This window comes from Bos mutus, chromosome 12 (genome assembly GCF_027580195.1).
Source record: "Bos mutus isolate GX-2022 chromosome 12, NWIPB_WYAK_1.1, whole genome shotgun sequence".
NCBI classification, from domain to species: Eukaryota; Metazoa; Chordata; class Mammalia; order Artiodactyla; family Bovidae; genus Bos; species Bos mutus.
Window position 1 is genome coordinate 53,692,111 of NC_091628.1, and position 26,635 is coordinate 53,718,745.

Sequence of the window (26,635 nt, forward strand, 5' to 3'; positions counted from 1 at the left end):
TCATTATTTGATTTAAAATCAAATAATTTTACTAGATAGTAAATCAGCTATTCCCATAGGATGTCCTTGGGGACTCAGTAGTGACAAATAAGGAATGTTTCCCAAAATATTAGCAGCTTCTTATTCTAACTTCGGGAGTTGGTGAGGGACAGGGAGGCCTGGCGTGCTGCGATTCATGGGGTCGCAAAGAGTCGGACACGACTGAGTGACTGAGCTGATCTGATCTGATTCTAGGTTTTAGCCTGAAATTCAGATATAATGTCATTTTATGATGCTATATTTGATGATGCCCCTCATTTGTTATTATTATGTTTTTTTAAAAAGTTAGTTAACAAATGTTCTGAGTTGAAGTCAAAATGATAGCCTAAGTGTATTTTTTGTATTACTTTGGAGAGAAAGCCAAAGTGCATGAGAACTAACAACAGAGGCCAGCAACAAAGCACATCTGAGAGGGACAAGCAACCAGGAGTCACTGATGGAGCTGCTGTTTTCTAAAAGGTCACTGCCCTCAATTCTCCAAAGTTCTACTTCAATACTTCATAATACTTTGAATAGTCAGACCTTTTTTCCATGTTAATAAAGACCCTGGGCTGGTGGGCAAACCAAAAGATTTAAGTCAATGAACTGATCAACTAAATTAATTGATCCATGTAGTTTATCTGTTTTCTGTCTCTCTTTCTCATTAGAATATAAGCCCCAGGAAAGCAGGAATCATGGTTAGCTCCCTAGAACACTCCTTGGTCACAGTAGTTTCTCATTAAATATTTCTTGAATAAATGTTATTTTCTTACTTTAAGATACATTAATGCTTTACATCAAGACAGAGCCAACACCATAGGTCCTTGGGCCTCTTTTACATGTATTGTGAGTCACTGTATTAGTAAACTAAATGTTCCATATATCTGACTGTTTATTTCCTTTTTTTTCTACTGACACCAAGAAAAGCAAGAGAATGAAATACCAGTAGGGTTCTTATTATACAGGCTTGCTGTTCTATACTCCATTTAAAATAACTTTCCACTTTCACCTTAGGAAGAGAATGAAAACACATGAGACTTCTGACATATTTTTAGCTTACCCTGCTGCTGCTGCTGCTGCTGCTGCTAAGTTGCTTCAGTCGTGTCCGACTCTGTGCGACCCCACAGATGGCAGCCCACCAGGCTCCCCTGTCCCTGGGATTCTCCAGGCAAGAACACTGGAGTGGGGTGCCATCGCCTTCTCCTTAGCTTACCCTAGATACTGATATTAAATTTGGCAAAAGACAGTTTACTTGCTCATACAGAATAACAATTAGAGATGCATAACTGATGCTATACTTCCATGGAAGAAAACAATGAGGATAAGAGCTTATTTAACTTGGGTTTTAATACTTCCTTATTCTCTAATTCCAGATATTTCCAGAGTACATAACATTAAATGAATCAATGCCAAGGCAAGCTAGAGGGATTTCTAAAAGGGATTTCTAAAATCATTTACCATACTTCCTTTTCCTGAGCAAATTTCAAAATAGAGTATTTTTATAAACATTCCATTAGAGACCAAAGGCTTTGATTTTCAAAGCAGCGGTGATGGCCAAAGGCTTCATTACGTCAGAGAAAACAGAAAGCAGTTTGGGAGCTGCATCTGATATCAGAAGTATGTTTTGCTAGAATCTAAGTAGTTTAAGGGATTTTCCCTCTTGCAGCGTTAACTGATGTACACATTCTGGCTGAGGGCTCTCCTCTCCAAAAAACAACAGAGGTACAAGAGTGTTCCTGTCCCTACTAGAAGTAAGAGAAACGAAAGTCCTACTGGTTTGACCTCTGCGGTATTATAACTAGAATAAGGGCATCTCTAATAATGAAAAAGTCCCAAGACCAAATTTTCTCATAGCTCATCACAAAGGAGGAAAAGAATGTGTTTGAAGGGGTGAGAAGAAGTAAATATGGTAAAAGAATAAATGCCAGAACCAGGTGTGAAATGAATGAACCTCTAGAGCTCTGTGGCCATTAACGAGCTGTGAAACTTGAGTGAGTGACTTTGCCTCTCTAGTTCTCCATGGTAGTCTGAACAAAACGGATTAATGCAGCAAGCCCAGTAGGTTGCCAAGACCACCAAATTTCAGAAACATCTTCTTGAGGAACAAGAGAGGCTCTGGGGAAGTGAGCCCCTCTGCCTCAGGTACCTTTGATTTTATATCTTTTCCTAACTTGGCACCTGAGCTAAGAGTGAAACAAAGTAAAAGCAAGCTTTGGATCTGGGCCAGCGTTTGTGATCCAGCCAATCTGTGACCAATTGGGTCATTTCTCTCCAAGTTTGAAAGTGACTGTGCACGTGTTACCCACTTCACACACAGACAATAAAACAGAGCTGTGCTGTGACATGACATTTTTACAGAAATGGAAACTCAAAACACAAAACTGGCCAACAAAGATGAGATGTAGCAAACAAATCGTAAAGTGATTAATGCTAGTAGTCAGTCAGTCAGTCAATTGAGCTGCTCAGCTGTGTCTGACTCTTTGCGACCCCATGGACTTCAGCACACCAGGCTTCCCTGTCCATCACCAACTCCTGGAACTTGCTCAAACTCATGTCCATTGAGTTGGTGATGCTAGTAGTAAAGTTAGAATCAAACGGAAATATAGAGAAGAATAGCTGACTGTAGGAATGCTGAAACTGTTGCTATTGAAGAAAACCTAGGTAAGCCAGAGGAACTGGGAAAGGCAAACTTACTGATGCAAACTTAGGAATATGACAATTTGTTGAAGTGTCAGAAAAATTACTGCCTTTATTATCATAAGCTATATGATAAGAAGGCAAGCACAATTCAAATTATTATCCATAAGTTTTCAATAAAGAAATGACATTCCAATTCTCAATGCTTCTATATATAATTCATTGTACTATATAAATATTAAGTAGTAAATAGATATCAGTTTTACTATTTTTTCATCTTTATATACATTTATAGAGATTCAATGTTTTGATAAAAGTATTAAAGTTTATAGAACAATGTGATTTTTCTCACTGATTATTAAGATTGCTTTGCATGGTTTTAGGTTCAGTGGTCATTTTTATGGTTCTGTACAACATGGAAAGTGAGGATTACCTGTACTAAAGTAATGCTTGGTATGTGGGAAAACCAAGTAAACTTAAGTGAGTCTCAGCAATTGGTTTTTAGAGAACTATTACACATACCTAAGAAAAAATGACCCAGTCATAGAGCAAATTTTATTGTAGTGCTGCCTGGCTACATAGCTGCAGTTGCATACCTTCTCATCCCCTGACTTGCAGAGATATCAGGCAAGTATCTTCTTCACTTTAAACATGGAGGAAAGGTAGAGCTTCAGGAGAACAAAACTTTCTATTGTTCCCTTCCCTCAGTATATTCTCATAAAGCATGATGTGTGAGCTGGAGATTCCTTAAGTCTGCAAATGCCTCTCTTTGATTCAGTTCAGTTCAGTCGCTCAATCGTGTGACTCTTTGTGACCCCAAGGACTGCAGCATACCAGACTTCCCTGTCCATCACCAACTCCTGGAGCTTACTCAAACTCATGTCCGTCCATAGAGTTGGTAATGGCATCCAACTATCTCATCCTCTGTCGTCCCCTTCTCCTCCTGCCTTCAATCTTTCCCAGCATCGGGGTGTTTCACAATGAGACAGTTCTTCACATCAGGTGGCCAAAATATTGGAGTTTCTCTTTGATTAGATGTAACTTAAGTGAGTAGTGTGTAATAGGAGCTCCTTGGGACCTGAGTTTGGCTAGAAGCAGGAAGGAAAGGAGAGGTCCCAGCATGTGCTTTGCCATGCGCATGTGTGGAGAGGATGGGGAGGGGTATATTCCAGGGAAGGCGCACAGGGAGGGCCAGCACTGAGGCAGCTCCAGACTGTATCTGCTGGTGGGGGCCTTTCTCTCACCCGCTCCCAAAGACCTGTCTGTGTGTGACCCACATCTATTCTCATCCTTCTGGGTGTAACGGCAGGACTGGGGAGAGTGTTCTGTCTTTAAACTACAAGAGAAGCTTTGGGAAGTGCCCTAGACATTTTCAGCCACTGCTGAACCCAATGACTTGCCAGGGTTTCCTCAAGAGAGTTTTCTCTGTTTAAAATGAAAGACTCAGTTATGAAAATGCTACATTCCTTGAGACTTTGGTAATCATAAAAGTTACTATCTATGGCCAATCCTGTCACAATAGTTGAGTCCACAAAAATTTATTAAGCCACATGAAGCCTACTGAGAGAGAACTGGGAAAAAACCTTCCCTCCTGAGGACTCCAAACAATGTTTCTATTCCCTGGCCCAACATCCAAATAAATAAATAAAAGTGAACTCTGGGGATGGACATTACCAAAAGTGTAACAGGTAAATCTACAGTAGCGTAAGTGACGATTAATGACAATGATGGTGACAGTAACAGCAGCAGTCACAATTTACTAACGTTTACTTGTGTCAAGTACATTGCTATATACTTGATATATATTGTCATGTCACCTTTATGAAGCAAGATCTATGTTTCTTATTTTAAGGATGAAAAAACGAGACACTTAAAGCACTCGTCTCTTGTCCCAGGTAATATAGAAAGGAAGCAGCAGGAAGCCAAGTCTTTCGAAGTCCAAATACCATGTATGAAACCACGAGATGCTTGAACGTGAGATCCCTGCTTAAGTAATATCAGCACCTCTTTATACTATGAGGTAGTAAAAATGCTAGCATGTCTACTGAGTGCCAAGTCTAGCTCTGTTGTAATATTTATTAATACATACATTTGCTAATAGAAATATGGAAAGGAAATAACAAGATGTAGGAAGACATTCAGATCTGAATGCACAAAGCCAATAAACATTTATCAAACATCTATCATGTTCTAGACATAAGTTCAAGAGAATTTTCAAGCTGCCAAAGATCCTTTATTAAAATGGCCTTCCAGGAAACTGTAGCACAGATCAACCTGGCAAATGCCAACCCAAAAAGGGTGACTATTTTAACCAGAGATATATAAACTAAATCTGAACTAGAATCATAAACTGGAAGCTCCATCTTTAATTGTTCTATGTATAAAAAACATACATGATCTTCTTGTCTACCTCATGCACAATCAGCAGGCATTTTCAACTACAAAGAAACAAAGCTACCGATGAAATGAGCAAAATTTTAAATGCAAAAATTTTAGGACCTAAACATCACATAGTACTTACTTACACAGGGGTATAATAGGAATAAAAAACATAAGCTATGCTATACTGCATCTTAGTTTTATCCCCAAACAGAATGTGCTCCAATATTTGCAAGAATTAAAAAAAAAAAAAAAGCCACAGTTCCTCCCTAAAGACAGAGGTCAGCCCTTGCAGCCATTCCTTTTTCTTCCACCTCTCAAAAAATAAAGGCAGTGTCTGGATTTGCAAGTTTTCAAACACAGAACCGAATTTAAAATAATAGCTCATATTACTAACACGACTTTAAAGAAAGCTTTTTTGTGTATGTTTATTAAACTAATCATGCATCCGCCACTTCAATTCTACCTAGAAATTCTTAATAGAGAACACGCAAGTGTTGGGCAGTATATGCAAATTGAAAAGGAATAAATTCCTTTTGTGGTAAGTCTCTAAAAAGGGCCATCCCACATCCGTATTTGCTCCCTGTGAAGATGGACTACTCTTTTTACTGTGAAATAAATTCCGTTCTATTTGATAAATGTATTTCAGTTCCATACAGGAATGCCCTAATTTTCCATCCTCTAAGAGCAGCCTTGAAGTTGACATGACATAAATGGCGATCCTAATCTTTCATGGAAGGAGAGAATCTTGAGACATGCTATTTCATATCTTTTTACAGTCCTCAGAGGAATAAAGGATTTCATACCTTTCCCCAAAGTATACTAACCTTAACAACAATAAAATCTCAATAGTATAAAAGAATACAACTGTGGTTGGGGGAAAAAAGCATACTTAAAAATCTCTGGACTAACACGATCTATACATTTGTCACTACAGTTAAATCAATCTTTCTCTCTCAGCATGAGGAATAATATGAAACAAAATAAAACAAAAAACTGTGATCCAGCCACTCTGTAATTATTACTCAGATGACAGTTACTGAAGACTAATATATGCTGAGGGGCGATGAGGAAGAAAACAAAAGGACATTATCCTTGTTCTCAAGCAGTTCGTAATCTTTCTGACAACCTTACCGCTTAGTCGTTAGCATGCACTGCAGGCTCCTAAAGTATCTTATCAATACAATAAAGACATGGTGACAGAAAACTGCAGTAACTGTCCACCCCCAATTAGCTGAATATCCAGAGAAGGGCCCCTCAGGCGGCTGAGGGGCCTGAGCACACCCAGCTGTCACAGTCTGGCCCCAGGGTATCATCAGGCTCCCCTGACAGTCTACAAGTTCCCCTTCCGGGAAAACCAAAGGGCACAGCAGAATCAGTCAGCGGATCAGGCTGGGGTCAAATACCAGGAATCATTGTGTTTGTCAGAGCAGAATCATGAGAAACAAAAAAGGCCAGAAAAGGTCAGGAAGAGAGAACAGCCGAGGCTAGCAAGAGCAGAGGTGTTGCTGAGGAAGCTGAAAGCCAGGCCTGGTACTGGTGGTAGGTCTTGAGACACAGTTGAGGAGGAGTTTAGACCTGTGAACTAGGAAGGGGCGCAGCTCACAGTCAGCATGGAGACGGGTAAGGGCAGGAAAACCTGTTCAACTGAGGAGACTCAGACTCAAAATACAAGCCCTGACACTGTCTCCTCTTTTCCTCTTTCAAACTCTCAATCTCTAGGATGATTTTGGAAGACTTCAGGGAATCCCTTTGCTCTCCTCATTTAGAGAGTGCCAGGAAACTTTCTCTGCCTTCTTAAACCCTATATACCTTAAGCTTCAAGAAAGCTCAAGTCTTAATTCCCGGTCAGTTCCCTCCAAACAGCAGTGTAAAGCATTAGAGTGTGAGAATGCTATGTCCTTTTGCTATGTCCCAGAGGGAAAATACACACACACACACACACTTTATATAGATATACACTGAGTTCATCACACACACAAAAAGAGTCTTGGGAATTCCCTGGCAGTCCAGTGGTTAGAACTCTGTACTTCCCCTGCAGGGGCATGGGTTCCATCCCTGGCCAGGGAATTAACATCCTGCAAGCCATGTGACATGGTCAGAAAAAAAGGCTTAATTCCAAGGAGTTGGAAGATTGACTGAGCATGACAGTCATGTAACTGATAATCCTTAAAACAATACAATAAAAGAACAATAGGAAATCTTAAGAGAGTCTCATAGACAAAATGACAACTGGGCTCAGTCTCAAAGGATGGGTAGGGATTCATCAAGCTGAATAAAAAATGAAAGGCTAATGGAGAGGACCAGGGGCAAAGGAAAAGACATGAGCAAAGGTACACGTCACCACATGCAAATCCAGGCCCAGTGAGAAATTCATCAGGGCCACGGCAGCGTACATGAAGAGGAAGGTTTGAGAGGAGCTAAGAAGGCTAAGCTAAAGTCCTATTAGTAAAGAGGCTCATGTACTATACTAAGAAATCCAACCTTCAATTTGTGAAAAATAGAAAATCACCCAAGGTTATTAACAAGAGTGAGATGATCAAATTTATATTCTAGAATTCAGGCAACATACAGCAAATGCTCCAGAGCTGTGACAGGACAAGAGCAATGAGGCAGAGGGCTATTAAAATTGGCTAAGCATGAAATCACGTGGATCGAAACTAGTGGGAACAAGAAGAGGCATTACACAGGAATTTAATAGATAGGATAGAATACACTGGACAATAAGGAATGGGATGAGAAGAAGCGGTGGAAAACGCAGGAAAGGAAGACTGAGGTTTTTATCTTGGGCAACCAGATAAGTAGTAAAGCCATTAACGAGGACAGAAACAAAGCAAGAGGATAAACAGTCTCTAGCGTGGGATGGATAATGGATCCAGTTATTTAGACGAAAACCTCCGCCAGTTCTCTGTGCTACGTGGTGTGCCAAGGACATACAATTATTTCATCTTCAAAGTGGTACATTAGGCACATTTTACATTAAAAAGTAATGGCTCCAACAGGTCAAGTAATTTATCGAACGTTATTTATCTGTTTATTTAATTACTCAACAAGTATGTATCAGGTGCCTTTCAGGTGCTGGGGTTTTGCAAGTGAAGGAGATGGGCAGCAAGGCTAGAATCAACTCATATAGGCTTCATTCAGATTTCATGTCACCTGAAGAGTTATTAGAGAACAAGCCTTCTGTACTTCAAGTTAGTTGATTTGAAATATTTAAGAATTGCTAACAATGTATTTCGGAGAAGGCAATGGCACCCCACTCCAGTACTCTTGCCTGGAAAATCCCATGGATGGAGGAACCTGGTAGGCTGCAGTTCATGGGGTCACTAAGAGTCGAACACAACTGAGCGACTTCACTTTCACTTTTCACTTTCATGCATTGGAGAAGGAAATGGCAACCCACTCCAGTGTTCTTGCCTGGAGAATCCCAGGGACGGGGAAGCCTGGTGGGCTGCCGTCTATGGGGTCGTACAGAGTCGTACAGAGTCGGACTACTGAAGCTACTTAGCAGCAACAATGTATTTGCAAACATTAGTGCAGAGTAAATTAAATTTCCTGTTGAATATTTTCAAGCATTCACCTCATAAAGCCACCGTTAAATGTTAAAGAAAGGGAAGGAACGAAGGGAGGGAAGAAGGGAGGGGAAGCTAGGAAGGAAGCGGCCCTCTGCTTCTGCACCTTCTACTTCCTGACTCAGTCTTAACTGCAGTGATAAAATCATGGCATGGTGAAGCAATACAGCATAAGATTATTAGCAGACTCTGGAGCCAGACTCTCCAGAACTGAACTCTGGCTTTGTCTACCTTCTAGCATTGTGATTTGGGGGAAGATATTTAAACTTTCTGTACTTCAGTGTTTATCTTGTGAAATGGAGCTAGTAGTGGTACCTATCTAGTAGGTGGGTGAGGTTAAATGAGTTAAAGCTTGAGATGTACTTATAATAGAGCCCATAGTTAATGCACAACCAATGTTACAGTATTACCTGTCTTCTTAGCCCTTATTACTGTCTGAAATTACTTGTTTGTTTAGTTGCTTGACCTCTTGTTCTGTCTTCTCCATTCTAAACTCCACAAAGAAAGGTCATGGGGACAACTTCAGAGGACTGCTTTAGATGGAATGATCAGGAAAAGCCTCTCTGAATCTGATAATGGGAGACAGCCTTATAAAGATGTGGACATTCTAAGAGAGGGAAAAAATTCTAGCATGTTTTAGAAACAGAAGGCAGCCAGTATGGCTAGAGCAGGATAAGCTGTGGGGATGAGATGGAATAGGCAAGCATCGTGACTAGCTGGCAAAGTGTCCGGATTGTATTTTAGGAAAACACTGGACAGTTTCAGATAAGAGATTTAATAGCGTGATTTACACTTCATAAAAAACCATTTTGAGTATAGCAAAAATTGAATTGGGTAGGGGAAGGAGAGAGTAGAAGAAGGGAAACTTCAATCCAGGTAGTCTGTCTCCAGAATTAGGCATTTATTTCACTCTTGTGCTTTGCAGTGAATTTAAGGTACAGGATCTTGAGTGAAAGTATAAAACAGACAGATGGAAACATGAACCTACAGTTTCGGAGAAAAGGCAAGGCCAATGATTTAGATTTTATTTTGTAATCGTTGACATATTAAGAAAATGATTATTAAAGCCATGGGAGCTGATGAGACGGCTCAAAGAACACACAAACACAGCAAGAGGGGAAGAACGTACAGCTTATGATTTATGAAGTCTATTCTGTCCTCCTAAGAACACTTCTTTTTGTGTCCTAATAGAATACTGATCACCACCCAGGAGTATCTGGAGCATTCATCTTCCTCCAGAAGTTGCTGCTACCTGCTACCTGCTAAGTGGCTTCAGTCGTGTCCGACTCTGTGCGACCCCATAAACAGCAGCCCACCAGGCTCCTCTGTCCCCGGGATTCTCCAGGCAAGAACACTGGAGCGGGTTGCCATTTCCTTCTCCAATGCATGAAAGTGGAAAGTGAAAGGGAAGTTGCTGAGGCATGGGTAAAAACTGGTCCATAATGATAAGTCTTAGGGTTGCTGGGCAGTAAAAATGATGCTTGCAGAGAAACACTATCAAACCCACAGGTCTCACTAAAGATACAATAACATTACCAAATACATAATTATAGAATGGAAAGCCATTATTAATCCAATTATAACCAAGTTTGATTTAAATGACCTATGCAATTCTATGTATACAAAATTTTGTATATGTACATATATATTTCATACCCTACACTATTAACATAAGTTAGAAGCTAAGGGCATGGGCCAGCTGCTGTTTAAGCCTCAAAATAGGTGGCAACATGGCACAAACTCTGCCCAGTGAGACTAGAGCAAAAAGAATGGCACAACTGAACAGAGCAACCTCGGAGACAGGGCGTAATACTTTCAAATGCTTTACAAGTCATTAATAAGCTTCATAATATTTGAAGCTAAAAAATCACTAGGAACTCCTAACTCTATCAAGGACAAATATATCCAGACTTCAGGGCACAGTTTGGGAATATGAGAAACGCAGTTCTACCTTCCTTCAGCTTCTTATTTTTGTTTCTTACTATGTGGAGGTGTGACACTCTTGGGATCCCCCATTAAATGGGAGATGGAGAAGAGGAAGAGGAAAAATGACTAAATTTCTTCATTAAATCTTTGGCAAAATAGAAGGGGAATTCTCTCAGGAGCTACATTTTTATTCATTTACTCAACAGATACATACTAGGAGCAGAACTCTATAAAATGCACGGCTATAACAGTGAATAAAACTATAGCCCTCACTCAGAAAAATATGAAATAAGTAATAGTTGTTGTTCAGTCACTAAATCATGTCTGACTCTTTGCAACCCCATGGACTGCAGCACTTCAGTTTCCCCGTCCTTTACTATCTCCTTGAGTTTGCTCAGATTCATGTCTATTAAGTTGGTGATGCTATCTAACCATCTCATTCTCTGTCACCCGCTTCTCCTCCTGCCCTCAAATCTTTCCCAGCATCAGGGTCTTTTCTAATGAGTCAGCTCTTCACATCAGATGGCCAAAGTATTGGAGCTTCAGCTTCAGTCCTTCAAATGAATATTCAGGGTTGAATTCACTGGAATAGTTACACACAACTTTAATATTCATCGAAGTAATTACACAAAACACTAATTATTAGTAATTGTGATTATGTGCTAACAAGGGAAAGTACAAGATAGTAAGGGGAACCTAACCAACTTTAAGGGTCAGAAACAGAATGTGCATGGTTCAAAGCATCTAGGATACTGTCAACAAGTAAACTTTCAGTATTTCTGGGCTGGCTGGGAGAATGGCTTTTCTTCACATACCAGTCTTGCAAACTAAAAGACATTATCACCCCCTCTTGAGTTCCAAATATCAAATCTGATTCTCTTAGAAGTCCATGTTAGAGAAAACTGAAAGGGCAGGCAGATGGTTTTCTTCAGGTTAAAACAAATTAGAAGGGAGAGACTAATTCAGGAAGTGGCTACATCAAGTCAAAGAAAAAGTTGCATTTTTCTGGACCACCAGTTTAGCTATCAGGACAATGAAGTTTTGACAAAGAACAGAATGGATATTATTGAAATCCAGAAGAGTATGCTTAGTGAGATAGCTGCCACACTGCACAAAAGGGTTTCCAAGCTAAAGTTGAAAAAGGAAAAATATCCAGGTACACATTGAGATTAAATACAATGGAGGGTAAAAGACTAGAAACACAATAGCAGAGGAGATAAATGATAATCCAGATTTCATTTTAAAGATTATACCACTGTTTTTAAAAATCATAAAATACATTACTTTTATACAATACTATTTACTTGAAATCAGTGTAAATGTCTAAGTCCCCTTTGTTCACACTAGACTGTAGTCTAGTTTTGGGGCAACAGCATGATATTTGCTTGAGTGCTAAAAGGGGGACTTCTCAGGTGGCGTAGTGATAAAGAACCCGCCTGCCAATGCGGGAGACATGGAGGTGCAGGTTCAATCCCTGGGTCAGGAAGATCCCCTATAGGAGGAAATGGCAATCTGCTCCAGTATTCTTGCCTGAGAATCTCCATAAACAGAGGAGCCTGGTGGGCTACAGTTCATGGGGTCAGAGAGAGTTGGACACAACTAAGCAACAGAGCACCCCGCAAGTCCTTAAAAGAAATACCTTCTGCCATGGACGGAACTGTATTCCCATTCTCCCCCACCCCCCCACCAAATTCATTTGTTGAAGCCCTAACCCTCAGCATGACTATATTTAGAGACAGGGTCTTTAGGAGGTAATTAAAGTTAAATGAGACCATAAAGAGGAGGCCTTAATCTAACAGAACTGCTGCCTCACAAGAAGAGAGACCAGAGTACACACTCTCTCTCTGACATGCAAAGACATAGTGAGAAGGCGGCTGTCTGCAAGTCAAAAAGAGAGCCCTTGCCAGAAACCCAAACTGCTGAACCTTGACCTGGGATTTCTAGTTTCCAGAACTATAAGCAAACAAATTTGCAATGTTTAAGCCACCCTGTCTATGTATTTGTTATGGCAGCCCAAGCTAACAAATACACCTTCCTAATTTTTTTCCCTTTCTAGTATCTAAATTTTAAAGCTCTCTCTTCTGCCTGATTCATAGAGTATGTCTGAACAACCTGAAAGATACATTAGACACTCAGGCCATGTATATAAAAAGTACACCTTGACAACTAACCGAGTAGAGGAGAAAAGTAATTGGTCAAGGCACTTCCTAATCAAGGAAATGAAATGGAATGGATGGCTTCTGTTTGCTTGCATTTACTTTTGAACTCTCGAAATTTCGTACTGTTTTCAATACAAACAGGAGTGCTCCTCAAGTGAACCAGATTTGGGTATTTTCAGCTGTGGTCAGCTTCTCTCTGCCTCCCACTAGGGCTTGGTGATGCAGAGGTAAACAAGGCTATAAATCAAATGCCATACTTTTAATACCTCAACGCATTGCACATTGATCTGGAACAGGGGTCAGTTCAAATCGTTTTTTAAGTGAACCTGTTCCCTTTCCCCTGAAGGGAAGCAATGGAAGCTAAAGACAGTGAATCACAAAGTTATATGAGATTCAGAAGTGTGACTGCTTGTGAAAACAGACAGAGGTGAGGTTTCTTTAGGTGAGATTCTTCAGTTGCTTATCAGGTAGGAATCAAGGATATTTAAAAACACACATCCTGGTGGCTAGTGCTAAATCTGAAATCTGGTGGGCAACTTTTCAAGAAATAAAAGCTACGAACAAAATGGCTTTAGTTCCATTCAGCCTGCTGTGGGAAATGGCTAATGGATAAACATTATTATGACTGGCAAGGCGAGCTGCCAATAAATAAGAAGAGCAGAGATTCAAACCACCATATATTAACGGCAACACTTCCTAAGCTTATTTCACTAATTCATCAAAGTAGGACATTATCTGAAGTGAAAAGAAAAATGAGGTTGGAGAGCACAGGGGAAGGAACTATTTAAAAGTAAAAGCTATGCTTCTTTCTCTATTGGTTAGTTATCTCTGCTTTGAGTAATTATGGTTTACTTCTACCATTTCCTGATACCACAGTTGGTTTTACTGAAGGCAATATTTTCTCCTTTTCAAATGACAAGCAGAGAACTACTTCTGGTAGGATAAATTTCCAATGTTTGTTTATGCCTTTCTTGTCTTTTTCCATTAGGAGAAAATGGCTGGACAGGAAGAAAGTGTGGAGTTCTGATATGCCACTCCTCAGAGGGATGGGGGGTCACATTTTCTTTTCACTTGTCATTTTTTTTTTCCCCTAGAACAATAACAACCTCAAGAGCTCTCTCTCATCTTTTCTTAATCTTCAAATCTTAATTCTCAACTGTTTCTTAGCATTTTAAACTAACTGTTCAAAATTTTGCAATCTTGTATCTTTTGGAATGGAGTGAAAATAACCCCATCATAAAAAAATTCATTTAATTGTGCAGTTCAAATCAGTACAAAATTCAACAAATGAAGCCTTAAATTCTATTTCAGATAGGCTTTTTAGGGTAATGGGTAGTGTAACAGCTTTCAGTGTAATGTAACAGAGCACAGCTCTGGGGCTGGACTACCTGGGTTCGAATCCTATTTCCACCACTTACTAGCTGTGAAGATTTAGAAAAATTAATTTGATCTCTATTCCTCCATTTTATCATCTGTAAATGGAGAATAGTAGTTCTATGTCACAGGTTGTTGTACATGGTAAAGACAAAGCAATGGATGAATTTTAACTATCATTAAGATTATTTCAAAAAATATCCAAAAGGCATCATGTTAGTCTCCCTACTCTTTGTTAGGATCATTAAACAGTTATATGTAAAACCAAGTGGAGGCTCACCAGTCTTAGGTCACATAAAACAAACCTCTTGATAATTAGGTAAGGAAAAAGGATAAGAAGGAAATCCTTTCTTCCGACATTAGCATTAACTGAGACTAAGATTTTACCAATAACCTAAGTATACACTTGACATTTACAGGTAAGACACTCTACTTAATCTTCCATGTTTCAACAAAGAATCCAATGAAAAACATAATGTAACAGCAGCTTATTCTAAAACATTGACATAACCTGAAACATTGCACTATGAGCAAAATACATACTTCTGAGGTGATCTGTTATCAACTTCAGCTTTCAGTCGCAAATTCTCCCTCACCAGGCCACCATTTTCCAATTTCAATTTTTTATTTGCCTTAAAAAAAAAGTGTTGAAAATAATTAAGCATATGTTAAAAACAAATGTGTAAAAATTATGACATGAGCCATCTGTATTTTTTAGAGCAACAGTATGAGAAAACTGAATACTAGAGCATGTCTTCAGAAACTTAAAACCACCATTGGGAATGACTTGGGAAACTAAACATGATCACACATTTTAATCCAAATTCCCCAAGCACTTTGCAAATCTTCTATCCAGGGAAATAAACAGAGCTATGTTAGTTAGCTTAGAGTCGTTAAGGGACTAAACTAATGGCAAATTTTTTTTTTCCTTTTTCATATAACTGAATACTCTAAGCATGGTAACAATATACCACATGCAATTATTCACAAAACTAATGGTTAAGTATCTTGCATTATGAGATTGATTTTAAAAGTTTTTAGCGATAACATATCTAATATCATTAAACTACTTGCCTGCTTTCTTCAAAATGGTTTTCCCAAATGCTCTGGCTCACAACTTCTTGGATCAATATTTTCTAATAAGTATGGATTCTCTTTTGATTTTTTTTTAATCGCAAGTATGATTTCCTTCTTTGAGTTGCATGATACCTAAAAACTGCCTGACAAAATATTTATTGCTAGAAAATCTAGAGGGTCAATATTGATCCTGGGTAGCCCCAAAGTAGAGTGTCTGTTGTAGAATCTTCTTAGAAGTGACTTCTTTTAAATCTGCTAGTCACTGTGCTTCTGAATTCCAACAAAAAATAAGACTCCCTAGGCTAGGAACCAATCTCACTAACCTAGCAAGAGAAATTCATTGTCTGACTATTAACATTCAAAGTGTCAGAACAATTGTCAACAAAAAGGTTTAAACTAAGAAAATCTGAAAACAGATTTTAAAAATTGGACCAATAATTTCTAGAATTCTTGACTGTATTACTTGTCCATCCACACACAAATGCCCCAAAAGGGTGACAAGAGAAGCAGGACGGAGGACACTCTTTTCAACACTCAACCTCACTCTCTCAGATGTATCCAGGTTTCTTTTGGAGCCTGAGTACCTGCTTATCTTCATGGATGCAAACCAACCAGGACTGTGGAGAGTTAATTCTTTAAGTGACTGATAAACACCATTACTGCCCCTCTGAAGACATAGGAAAGGTAATATACTTCCTCATACACACACATGCGTGTGCACAGGCACACACAAACAAACACACACACACACACACACACACACACAATGAATTAAGCCCTCAAGCATAGCACTGTAAGAGGAGGCACTTAGTGAATGCTTTTTGATGATGAATGACAAGCTTAAATTAGAACCTCATTTGATTTCTTTTCCCCATCCCCCTTGACAAGGTCTCTCACCAGTCCTGAGGCTTTCTAAGATGCTCTTTATGGGCTGGCTAACCCTCAATTATCAGAGATATTTTCAAGTTCAGGAGAACTGGATGGGTAAAGTTACAAAGGGGAGAGTCCTGCCTATTTGTTGCACCTAAAAGAGTAGTAAAGACTTCAGCTAACTATTATACTTTGCAATCTCAACACTGGCTTCATAATGGTTCAAAACTTACTTGTCTTGGAAACATGAGGAAAAAAGTCCATTTCACTCAAACTAGGTAGTCCTTTATTCTGAATCTTCAGCATTCCTATATTTGGTTTATAATATGCTGTTATTTCGTATTTTGCATGCAAGTTTTGCCTCTGAAGTCCATTTTTTTTAGTTTATGTTCCAGTTTATTGCCTGCTGCTGCTAAGTCGCTTCAGTCGTGTCCGACTCTGTGCGACCCCATAGACGGCAGTCCACCAGGCTCCCCCGTCCCTGGGATTCTCCAGGCAAGAACACCTGGAGTGGGTTGCCATTTCCTTCTCCAATGCATGAAAGTGAAAAGTGAAAGTGAAGTCGCTCAGTCGTGTCCGACTCTTAGCGACCCCATGGACTGCAGCCTACTAGGCTCCTCCATCCATGGGATTTTCCAGGCAAGAGTACTGGAGTGGGGTGCCATTGCCTTCTCCAAGTTTATTGCCTAGTTCTACCTAATTCCTTCACTAGGTATTCAAAATGGGCTTTTCAAGTATCCCAAATAATTGTGAGGTCTCAAGGTAACTTTGGGTATTGAATTTAACATATGATCTTTAAAAGAACAAAGAAAAACTGTATTTTATGTACTTTCCTTTTACATACATCCCTTATACCACTCTCTTTTTTTTCTTATACCACTCTTATAAACTCAGAGTTTTCATACATATCTTCATGCTCTAAGAAGCATTTATTGCCAAATATTTTAATGAAATTCAATAATATAAAAGAAACCATACAGAACTTGCTGATAGTTCAAGAAGGACAGTTAATGAGGACATGGCTGATTGATAAACACTGACTTCTCAGCTACCTTTACTTTCCATGTCCTCTTCTCTTCTCAAACTAACACGGTAATGGTGGCCACTATAAACCAAAGGAACAACACACTTCCCCTAGACTTGTAGCAAACTCAGTGCAGTTACATCCATAGTTTCTTTTTCTCTTAAAGCACTATGTTCCCAACTTTGTCTCATCTTGGCCTTCCTGAGCCCAAATGGCATTTATTTTATACGTGGGTATGCAATTTGACTTAGTATTCACACTAAGTTGCAGATAATTCTCTGCTACTTAATCTTATTGAGGATCAGAGAGCTGGTATGTGGCAGCACATCTCTAAAATATGTAGAGCATTAATGATTTCAGGAGGTGGAATTCAGTAGTTCAGCACAGTAACAGTATTTTAAGAGAATGCAGATAGGTTGAATAGGGGGCTATGAACCTGGATACCACAAACCCATCTCTGTTCAGCACAACAGGCCTCCACTGTGGATAAACCTGAAGCCAAGACAAAAGGCTAGTCCCTCTGGCCAGCACAGCTCCACATCACTTCATTACCTCTAATGCTGATGCCATGGATTTCATCTCCTTTCCTAGACTGGCAAATCCTAGAGGTCTGCCCTTTTCACCTATGCTTTCTCTATCTTCTTGCATGGATGAAGAATAACTGAAAGAATTAAATTGTCTCTCAATATTCTTTTGCGGGAGTAGTCTAAAGCCATCACTCACAGTTCTCTTGGAATTAGTAAGTCTTTAACTATTTACAATATTAAAACTTCAGAGAAAGGGAGTGCTAGAAAAAAGATGGTCCAAACCTTCCATTTTATAGGTAGAGAAATGGACAGGTCTGTCTTTATGCATACATGGCAGTTACTGACATAAGCTTTTTAAAAAAAGGAAGCCAAATCACAAAGAGGGGGAAATAAGAAACACATCCTTTAAACTGATGTCGTTCTTTCACAAGAAGATGTAAACTCATACAGAGGCACTACAAAGTCTCCAATTACAGTCACAAATAGAAGCACCTGATATTTCTTGGCAGCTAATAAGATTTAAGGAGAAAAAGTTTTCTTATTGTTTATAAATGCTCACCCAGGGATTTGTCCTTTCTCCCCAAATCATCTAAAGGATGACTCAAAATAGTATGGCTATTTATTCTTTTGAAGGTACTTAAAATACTACAGAATTTTAAACACAACCACAACTTACCTCTTTGAGCTTATCCACATCATCTTTCACTTTTTCATAGATTTCATTAGCTGTTCTAAGCCTTTTCTTCCACTCTGCTACAGTTTCTGGGTCAATTTTACTTGGATTATCTGCAACTGGAAGTTTATCTTCATTCTGGTTGCCCTGCATCAAGGTTAAAGGATCCAGAATAGTCTTGATCTGTGATTCCAAGCTGAGGTTTTTACTCTTAAGCTCGTCTACCTCTTTCTGCAGACAATCTATTTCATCCTGAAAAAGCATTGCACAGCCATCAGGTAGACATAGACACTAAATACATACACATGCTAGAGTGAAGTCAACGTGTTTTTAAAATTTACATAAAAAATCCTGTAGATACATAGATTCTTAATGCATCAGAATAACTTTGTAGACAGAAAGTCACATATAGCTGAAATTCTCAAAATGTATTTTGACTGATAAAAATTGGCACCTTTATTGCTTTTAATTCAATGATCATTCGTGATTTAAAAAAACAAAAATGTCAAATCTTTAATCCCATTTAAAATATTCAGTTAATTTACAATTTCAATAAAATGAAAAGTCACATGAATTCAACAAGGAAGTAGATTCCTCAGAAGAAAATTCTGAGGCATGTTTAATTCCTTTACTAAGGGGCATTTGGAGACTGCAATGGCAACCCACTCCAGTACTCTTGCCTGGAAAATCCCATGGACTGAAGAGCCTACTGGGCGCAGTCCATGGGGTCTCGAAGAGTCGGACACGACTGAGCGACTTCACTTTCACTTTTCACTTTCATGCATTGGAGAAGGAAATGGCAACCCACTCCAGTGTTCTTGCCTGAAGAATCCCAGGGACGGTGGAGTCTGGTGGGCTGCGGTTATAGGGTCGCACAGAGTCGGACATGACTGAAGCGACTTAGCAGCAGTAGCAGCAAGGTGCATTTAAAAATACAGTTTTCATCGAGGTAATCTGTAGTTTTGGCTGACATCTCTCTTTTGCTTCATATAGAAGTAAAATATATGCCATGTCCTTTCACCTTCCACGTCAGAATAATACCTGTAATTTTGAACTCTTCTACATTCTAGCTCTTTAACTACCACTGTGACTATTTCAAATATTAGTTTTCCCCATGTAGAACCATCTTGAATCCAGCAATGAAACATTTGGGGCTAGAACTCTCTTCTGTGATACCATTTATTCATCTATAATGAATATGTCACATTAAACTAAAATTGTTAGGAATTCTGTTCTCAGAAAATAACTTCAACATGCCAGCAATCTCCTAAAGCATTAATTTGATTAGTATCTAAGTGTGATAAATATTCATTACATAAATAAGAATACATTTTAGTTTTAACACAGATAGAACTATTTACTATTTTAAATTATAATATGTTTTGAGTTAAATGCATTATAAAATGAGAAAAGAGCTTTACTCGTTTGAATAAATTAATGAATAAATAAATATAAACAAGAAAACACATATGAATGAACATTTATTCAGTCATTTATCTATGCCCTATTTTATTTCAAAAAAATTTTGAAGCAGCTGAACTGGTTTCCATTTATGTAGTGTAATTTAAAGATATTTTGTGTCAAAGGAAGAGAGCAATATTATCCCCCATTTAGTCAATATAAAATGACAGCTGGACTTAATGTTTATTCAAAAGTATATATATCCATTAGCATGAAGCTAATTTAGAAAAAATTCCATCACCATGTCAAATCACCTACATGTCAAATCACATGCAGAAAACAACTGCATGATCTCACATATATGTGGAATCTAAAGAGTCAAACACACAGAAGCAGAGTTAAACAGTGGTTACCAAGAATGGAAGGTGGGGGAAATGGGGAGGTGGGAGAAACAGGAAGATGGTTAAAGGGGTACAGAGTTGCAGCTAGAGATAGTCTAGAGACCTCCTGTATAGCATGATGACTATAGGTAATAATACTGTACTATCTACTGGACACTGCCGAGTAGACTTCAGGTGCCCTCACCACACACACACACAGAAAAAGTAACTATGTGAGGAGATGGCTATGCTAATTAGTTTGACTGAAGTCATCACTTCACCATGTATATCAAAACATGTTTTACACCTTAAATATACATAATTTTTTAAAAACATGTTTTAAAAATTCAACAAACATTTAAAAAATGTTTTTTAAAACATGCAAAAAAAACAAAAAAAAAAGAATTAAAGCAATAGCATATCTCAAACCAAAATCTCTTTGTCGGTAGCTGACATAAGTATATTTTCTTTACCAGAACTTATCAGACTTATAATTAGCAGTGAATTTACAGGTAGACACAAAGACAGAATGAAGGTTACAGTACTTGTTTGCGTTCATAATGCCTCATGGGGTTGGAAGACTGACTTCTACATGAGAGTTTCCTTTATCTCCCAACTTCTTGAGGGAGCAACTTAAAAAATGATGTTTCTGTTGAGCACAAATTTAAAATTAAAAGCAAGAAAAAGAGGAAATGTTTCCATCTGTTTCCCTATTTGAAACAGGAAAGGAAAAAAGAATTTATCAAATAAGATATTTTTAAACTGGCATTTAACGTAAGATTTCACTGGATACTTACTCTAAGAAGTCCAGACTGATAGCTCAGTTTTACCTAGAATTTAATGCTGTCATCATTTAACATTTACTTAGTATTTACCTCATATTCTTTGTGAAGTAATTCAAGTCTGGTTTTCCGAAGATGCTTCCTGACTGTATGGCTTAGCATAGGTTCACTTTCACTTGTTCCTCCTATAGGACAAAAAAAAAAAAATCTAACCTTTCTATGTAGACTCTAGCTTAATTTCTATCCTTTTTCTTACATCCTCTTTGTGCTGCCATCCTTTTCTGTACTTCAATTCTGAGAAAAAATAAGTAAGTAATACCATCAGAAATACTTTCAGTAAAATATCATGTTATGTTTACTTACCTGTGTATCTTATTAAACTCAATGAAGGCAAAGGCTATATTTATTAACTCATTTGAACTACTGCAAATTTTGAATACCAGACAACTGTTAATAATAAAATCAGTGATTATATCGAACCAATAAGCTGTATAATTAAAATATTATTTGTTGTATAAATCAATATTATATAATTATCAAATATATTATCTTATATGTCACATATATGATATACATATTATAATATATATTATTATAGCTAATGTATTCAAATATATATAGTTACTAGTAACACAACTGAAAAGATGAATGTGTCTTTTCACTGATTCTAACAACCCAGTTACGATGGATTATAAATCACAGCATTAATTGTATGCCCACAGTAACTCACATATACACACTCAAAATGTATTCTTTCTGAGAGCTCTTCACTTATCCTGTGGTTACGTTCTTTGTACTTCTTAGCATCATGATAACAAAGGCATTTACAAACGTTCTTTTTCACAGGACTCCATCCAAATGCAAGGATGGATAAACCATTTTACTTCAGAGAATTTATGAAATATCACTTAGATACAAATGAATGAAGAAAGAAGGGATGTGAAAAGAAGCTGGGAAAAAAACATTTAAATCATTTTAATCAACAAAGCTCATAGTCTGCAAGGAAAGACCTGACTCCTAGTAAAGATCAGTGCAGATAAAAAAGCAGAGGCTGAGAGACTGACACTCCAGTTTGCAGCACAGCACAGAAATATTCCTCTATAAGACTTCACCCAGGTACCCAAGAGAGAAACCTTGGAGCCACCTCTGATTCCCTTTCAGATTGCTTAGTTTCAAAGTTCCAATGGTTCTTCTTTTGTTCTAGCATATATACCTTCCTTTCTATTATAAAAACTTTATATAAGTCCATTTTCCCTAATTTTGGACTATTACAAAGACAAAAGGTTTTTTTCCCAATGATTCATGCTATCATCAATTCACTTTCAATTCTTCCTAAAGCAGAAACAAACAAAAATCATTTTAGCAATCTAAAAGAAATAACACTATAAAAGCTCTTTAAATGTTTCATTTTCCAAGAATCTTCCAGTTCAAGTTTTATCCCTACCACCTTCCCTACCCCACTTTACCTACATGACTATAGCACTGAATGTTCTTTTTCATACCCTTAATCCAGACTCACATTCTCCCTCACCTGGGCAAGAGTCTGACCTACTCATGTCCTGATTCTCCCCTGAAGCCCAAACTATGTATCATCACCTGAGTAATATTCCTAGTACACACTTTGGCTTATGCCATTCCCCTGCTCAAAACCATCATGCCCACTTACCCTTCTCACCCATACAGCAACTCCCTGATTCAGTCTGTCACTCGAGATGCTCTGCGCTGAAGTCTTAATTTACCTTTTCAGTCTTATTTCAACAGTCAGACCCAACTAGACTTTCCTGTTTCCCAACTGCAGTGAATGCTGCTCCCTCTACAAGAAATGGCCTCTCTCCCCTTTACCAACTGAAAATTTATCTATCCTTAAATCTTAGAGGCCACTGCTTCATGAATCCCTTCTCCACGTTCCTAGCTGAGCTAGCTTGTTTGAACTCTGTGGGCCTTTTTGTTTGTCTGCTTTTTAAACTGTTGGCTGCAGTTAAGAACTGGTGCACCCATATAAATAAATAAATAAATATTAAAAAAAAAAAAAAAACACTTCATCCATATGGACAGCCTCTACCAGAATCAAAGTTCCAGAAGGCTCTGTGATTTCTCACAGTGCTTCACGCTCCTCAGTTGCTCCACTTATATAGATTATGCCAAATGACCAATCCACCCAGTATGATACTGGCAAAATAACACCACCAAAAGTTGTCCATTTCAGTTTTCCTCCAGACAGACACTATTTAAACACTTTTAAATCAGTTTCTATGTGTTTTTACAATAGACTCTTACCAATAATTTCTTTGCAAGGATTTTCAGGAGTGATGGGGACTCTGCAGGCTGGACATTGGCTATTATTCTTCAACCACAAGTCGATACAAACCGAACAAAACACATGGTTGTTGATGCATATGACAGGCTGGCGTACCTTTGAAAAAGGAAACACTACTTTTAGTACAGGGCAACAGTCATAACCAGAATCTCAACAGGTTTAGCTTAGAGCAAACAAATCGCTGCTCTAGAGTACAGCAGCAGGTGCTTTAAGAAGCCATATCTAGTATTCATAAAAACTGCTTCTGCTACCACACTGTTTCTTACACACGTGTGACAGTTACTAGCTTACATATCTGGTCATAGAGATGGAAACTTTTGATACATTAAGAAATGGTTTTATTTTGTTCCAAATCACACTTACTGCCAAAGAGAAAATGCATTTTGTTCCACTAAGGCTGGGGCAATTTTTCTTCAACTGTTCTAGTCAAGGATTATAAAATGTCAGGTCTAGAAGGTTCTTTGAAGATTATTTAGTCCAGTCATCCATATAATGCTTGAAATCCTTCCCTCAATTCATTCCACTATATTACAGAGCAATAGCAATCAACAATTTAGCACTGACGTCTTACAAGAATGCCCTCAAAACCAGAGGCACGAAAGTTAAAACAACCCTAAAAGACAGGACATACACTCAAGTGGTTTATAATCTAAATAGCAAACAATGCTGACAGAAATACTGACATACATCAAATAAATCAATCTTTGACTCAATGTAATCAAGTACAAATACTTTACATTTATATTGTCTTATATTTTACAATGAGTTTCCCATGCATATCCTCTCTCTCTAATCCTGAAAGATAAACAGTAAATATACTTTACAAATAAGGAAACCAAGGTGAAGAGATCAGGTGGCTTGCTCGGGGTTAACAATGTATGTGTTTTGTTTTGGCTGTGTGTAGCTGTTGTATCAGAGAGAAAATAGAAGAAGCTGATTTAGTTTTCTACCTGACTTTATACGTTAGTTTACATATTTCTTATAAATTTGTATTTATCTCCTCTTTTAGAATGGAAACTCTGGAAGAGCAATAACTTCCTTCATATCATTCACTTCTGAATCTCTGGTACCTAGGGACAGCCTAGTACACAGCAGGTACTCAATAAAGGTTTGTTGAATAAAGTAATTGCTATTAAGACACTATTTAAAATTCCACATATTGGGGAACTTGCCAGAGGGAATAATGACTGAATATTCTTCAAACAGCATAAATGTAACAAGATAAAACAAAAATAGAAAAGGACACAGAAGGCTTTCACTTTATTTATGTGATATTTTTACCATGGGACTCAAAATACTTTATAGCCATTTTCAGTATTTTGTTCTAATAATAAAAACACTACCACTGTAGAGTCCTTCTGCATTAGGGACAAGAAGATCAAGGAAAAGTGGAATGAGTAGAGGGGGAATGAAAGGCAGAACCACCACAAACCACTTTTCACAAACATCGATGTTGCTCTATATCTGCCTCAGAAGGATACTGAGTATCTTGCTCACTAATTTGAAAGGGGTCCCAACTCTCAAAGAAATCACAAATGTACAACAATCCATGCCAGGCAGGCAGTCATTTTAAGTCTCCCTGCAAAGAGCTCTCTGGGTTTAGTTTGGCTTTCCAAACATTCAGATGCTCCCTTGATTATGAACACTAACAGAAGAAAACTAAACAGAGAAGAAAACTCTGCACAGATTTAGACTTCCTCTTGGAGAAATACCAATTCTAATTCATTGAGTTCAACTGATTTGATAGGGCTAATTAAAACACAGACAGACAGACTTTCAAACACAGTAAGACCATGAAGCACAGCACTCCTTCCCAAGCGCTCCTACCAACAACAAGGAATGAGGGCTCATCTGGGAGGTACTCCTGGTCAGAGTCTCAAGAGGCAGACAAACCTGAACTCTCTTTGAAGGTTAGTTTTTTCTAAAAATTCATCTGTTTCTGAAGTCCAGACCATAATACATTCACGGGTGTTTTAATCTTATCCCTAAGTCAGAAAATGTTTTCGGAACAAAAAATTCTCAATGAAAGTACCAGGAAGATACTACTCTGCCTATCCGGTAGCTTCCCCAAACACAGGCACACAGACACACACTCACAAGCACATATTCCATGTTCCTAGAAGGCTCCTGGCAGGATGTGTACCCCCAAATTAAGATGGCTGGTTAACAGTTATCTCCTTGGACTTTTAGGGCAGTGAGTTTATTTCTGGTTTTAGTCATTAATTCATCTGAAAATGAATGAAAGTCAATGCTCAAAACATAAAACCGTGCATATTAAGGGGATTCAAAACACTCTTCCACTCCGTATAGGCTTCCCTCATTAGAAGCACACATCTAATTGGCATTTTCTAAGTAAATGCTCTCATAACAGCCGGGGCTGGACCCCGGCTAACAAAGATTAAATATCCAAACTAAAAACTTCCCTGGTAGCTCAGCTGGTAAAGAATCCACCTGTAATGCAGGAGACCCTGGTTTGATTCCTAGGTCGGGAAGATCTGTTGGAGAAGGGATAGGCTACCCACTCCAGTATTCTTAGGCTCCCCTGGTGGCTCAGCTGGTAAAGAATCCGCCTGCAGTGTGGGAGACTTGGGTTCAGTCCCTGGATTGGGAAGATCCCCTGGAGAAGGAAACAGCTACCCACTCCAGTATTCTGGCCTGGAAAATCCATGGACAGAGGAGCCTAGAAGGCTACAGTCCATGGGTTGCAAAGAGTCAAGACACCACTGAGCAACTTTCACTGCAAAAAAGAAGGCCTCACACGTGGTGGAAATCAAGAATTCTGCTTTGGTCTATTAAGTTTGTGACACCAACCTGGCTTTTAAATGGACAAGGCAAGGTCTGAGGATCATTGGCATAAAAGATGGCATTTAAAGTCACAGGACTGGAGAAGATCCCCTGCATGGGCAGAACAGTATACATTCCAGCACACAGAGGAAGAGGAGGAGCAACTGGCAAAGGGAAATGAGGAGGAGGGACTGTGCTGGAGGACGGGAGAACATGGTGTTACACAGGAAGGTTTTCCAAGAGTGGTCACTCATGTCAAATGTTGAAGAGAGACTGAATTTGATGTGGACAGAGAAGTGACTATAAGATTTAACTGCATGGAAGTCACTGTGGTCTGTAATTGACAAGCACTGTTTCCAGTGAATATTGGCACTGAGATGGAAACTTGATTCGAGAGTGCAAGACAAGGAAAAGTGAAGAAATGAAGACAGAGACTACAGGCAGGTCATCTTTCATGTTTTGCTGTAAAGGAGAGAGCACAACATGTGGCCACGGAAAGGAATGATAATGCAAATGGTATGGTAAAAAAGCAGATATTAGTTAATGATAGAGGAAGACAGGGAGGGATCAGAGCCATAGATAGCAACGTTGCTAAGCAGTCAAGAGGGGAATGAGATCCAAAGCACAAGCAGGCAGATTGTGGCTCATATGGAGTGAGGAGCTATCTTCCAATTTAACAAAAGGGAAGAAAACCAAGGCTATAAGAACAAACACAGAGGATGGAAGATCTGTTGA

The 26,635-nt window shown here is 38.5% G+C and overlaps 1 protein-coding gene across 1 annotated transcript in view; it reads right to left on the reverse strand.

Moving 5' to 3' along the window:
- Positions 1 to 26,635, reverse strand: part of OBI1 (ORC ubiquitin ligase 1) — a 44,275-nt gene that overhangs the window by 5,175 nt on the left and 12,465 nt on the right. Inside the window, exons 2-5 of the mRNA XM_005906628.2 lie at positions 23,077 to 23,212; positions 20,893 to 20,984; positions 18,240 to 18,488; positions 14,609 to 14,697 (exon numbers count right to left, since the gene is read on the reverse strand). Coding sequence (XP_005906690.1) covers positions 14,609 to 14,697; positions 18,240 to 18,488; positions 20,893 to 20,984; positions 23,077 to 23,212 — 566 coding nt within the window. The remainder of the gene's footprint in view (positions 1 to 14,608; positions 14,698 to 18,239; positions 18,489 to 20,892; positions 20,985 to 23,076; positions 23,213 to 26,635) is intronic.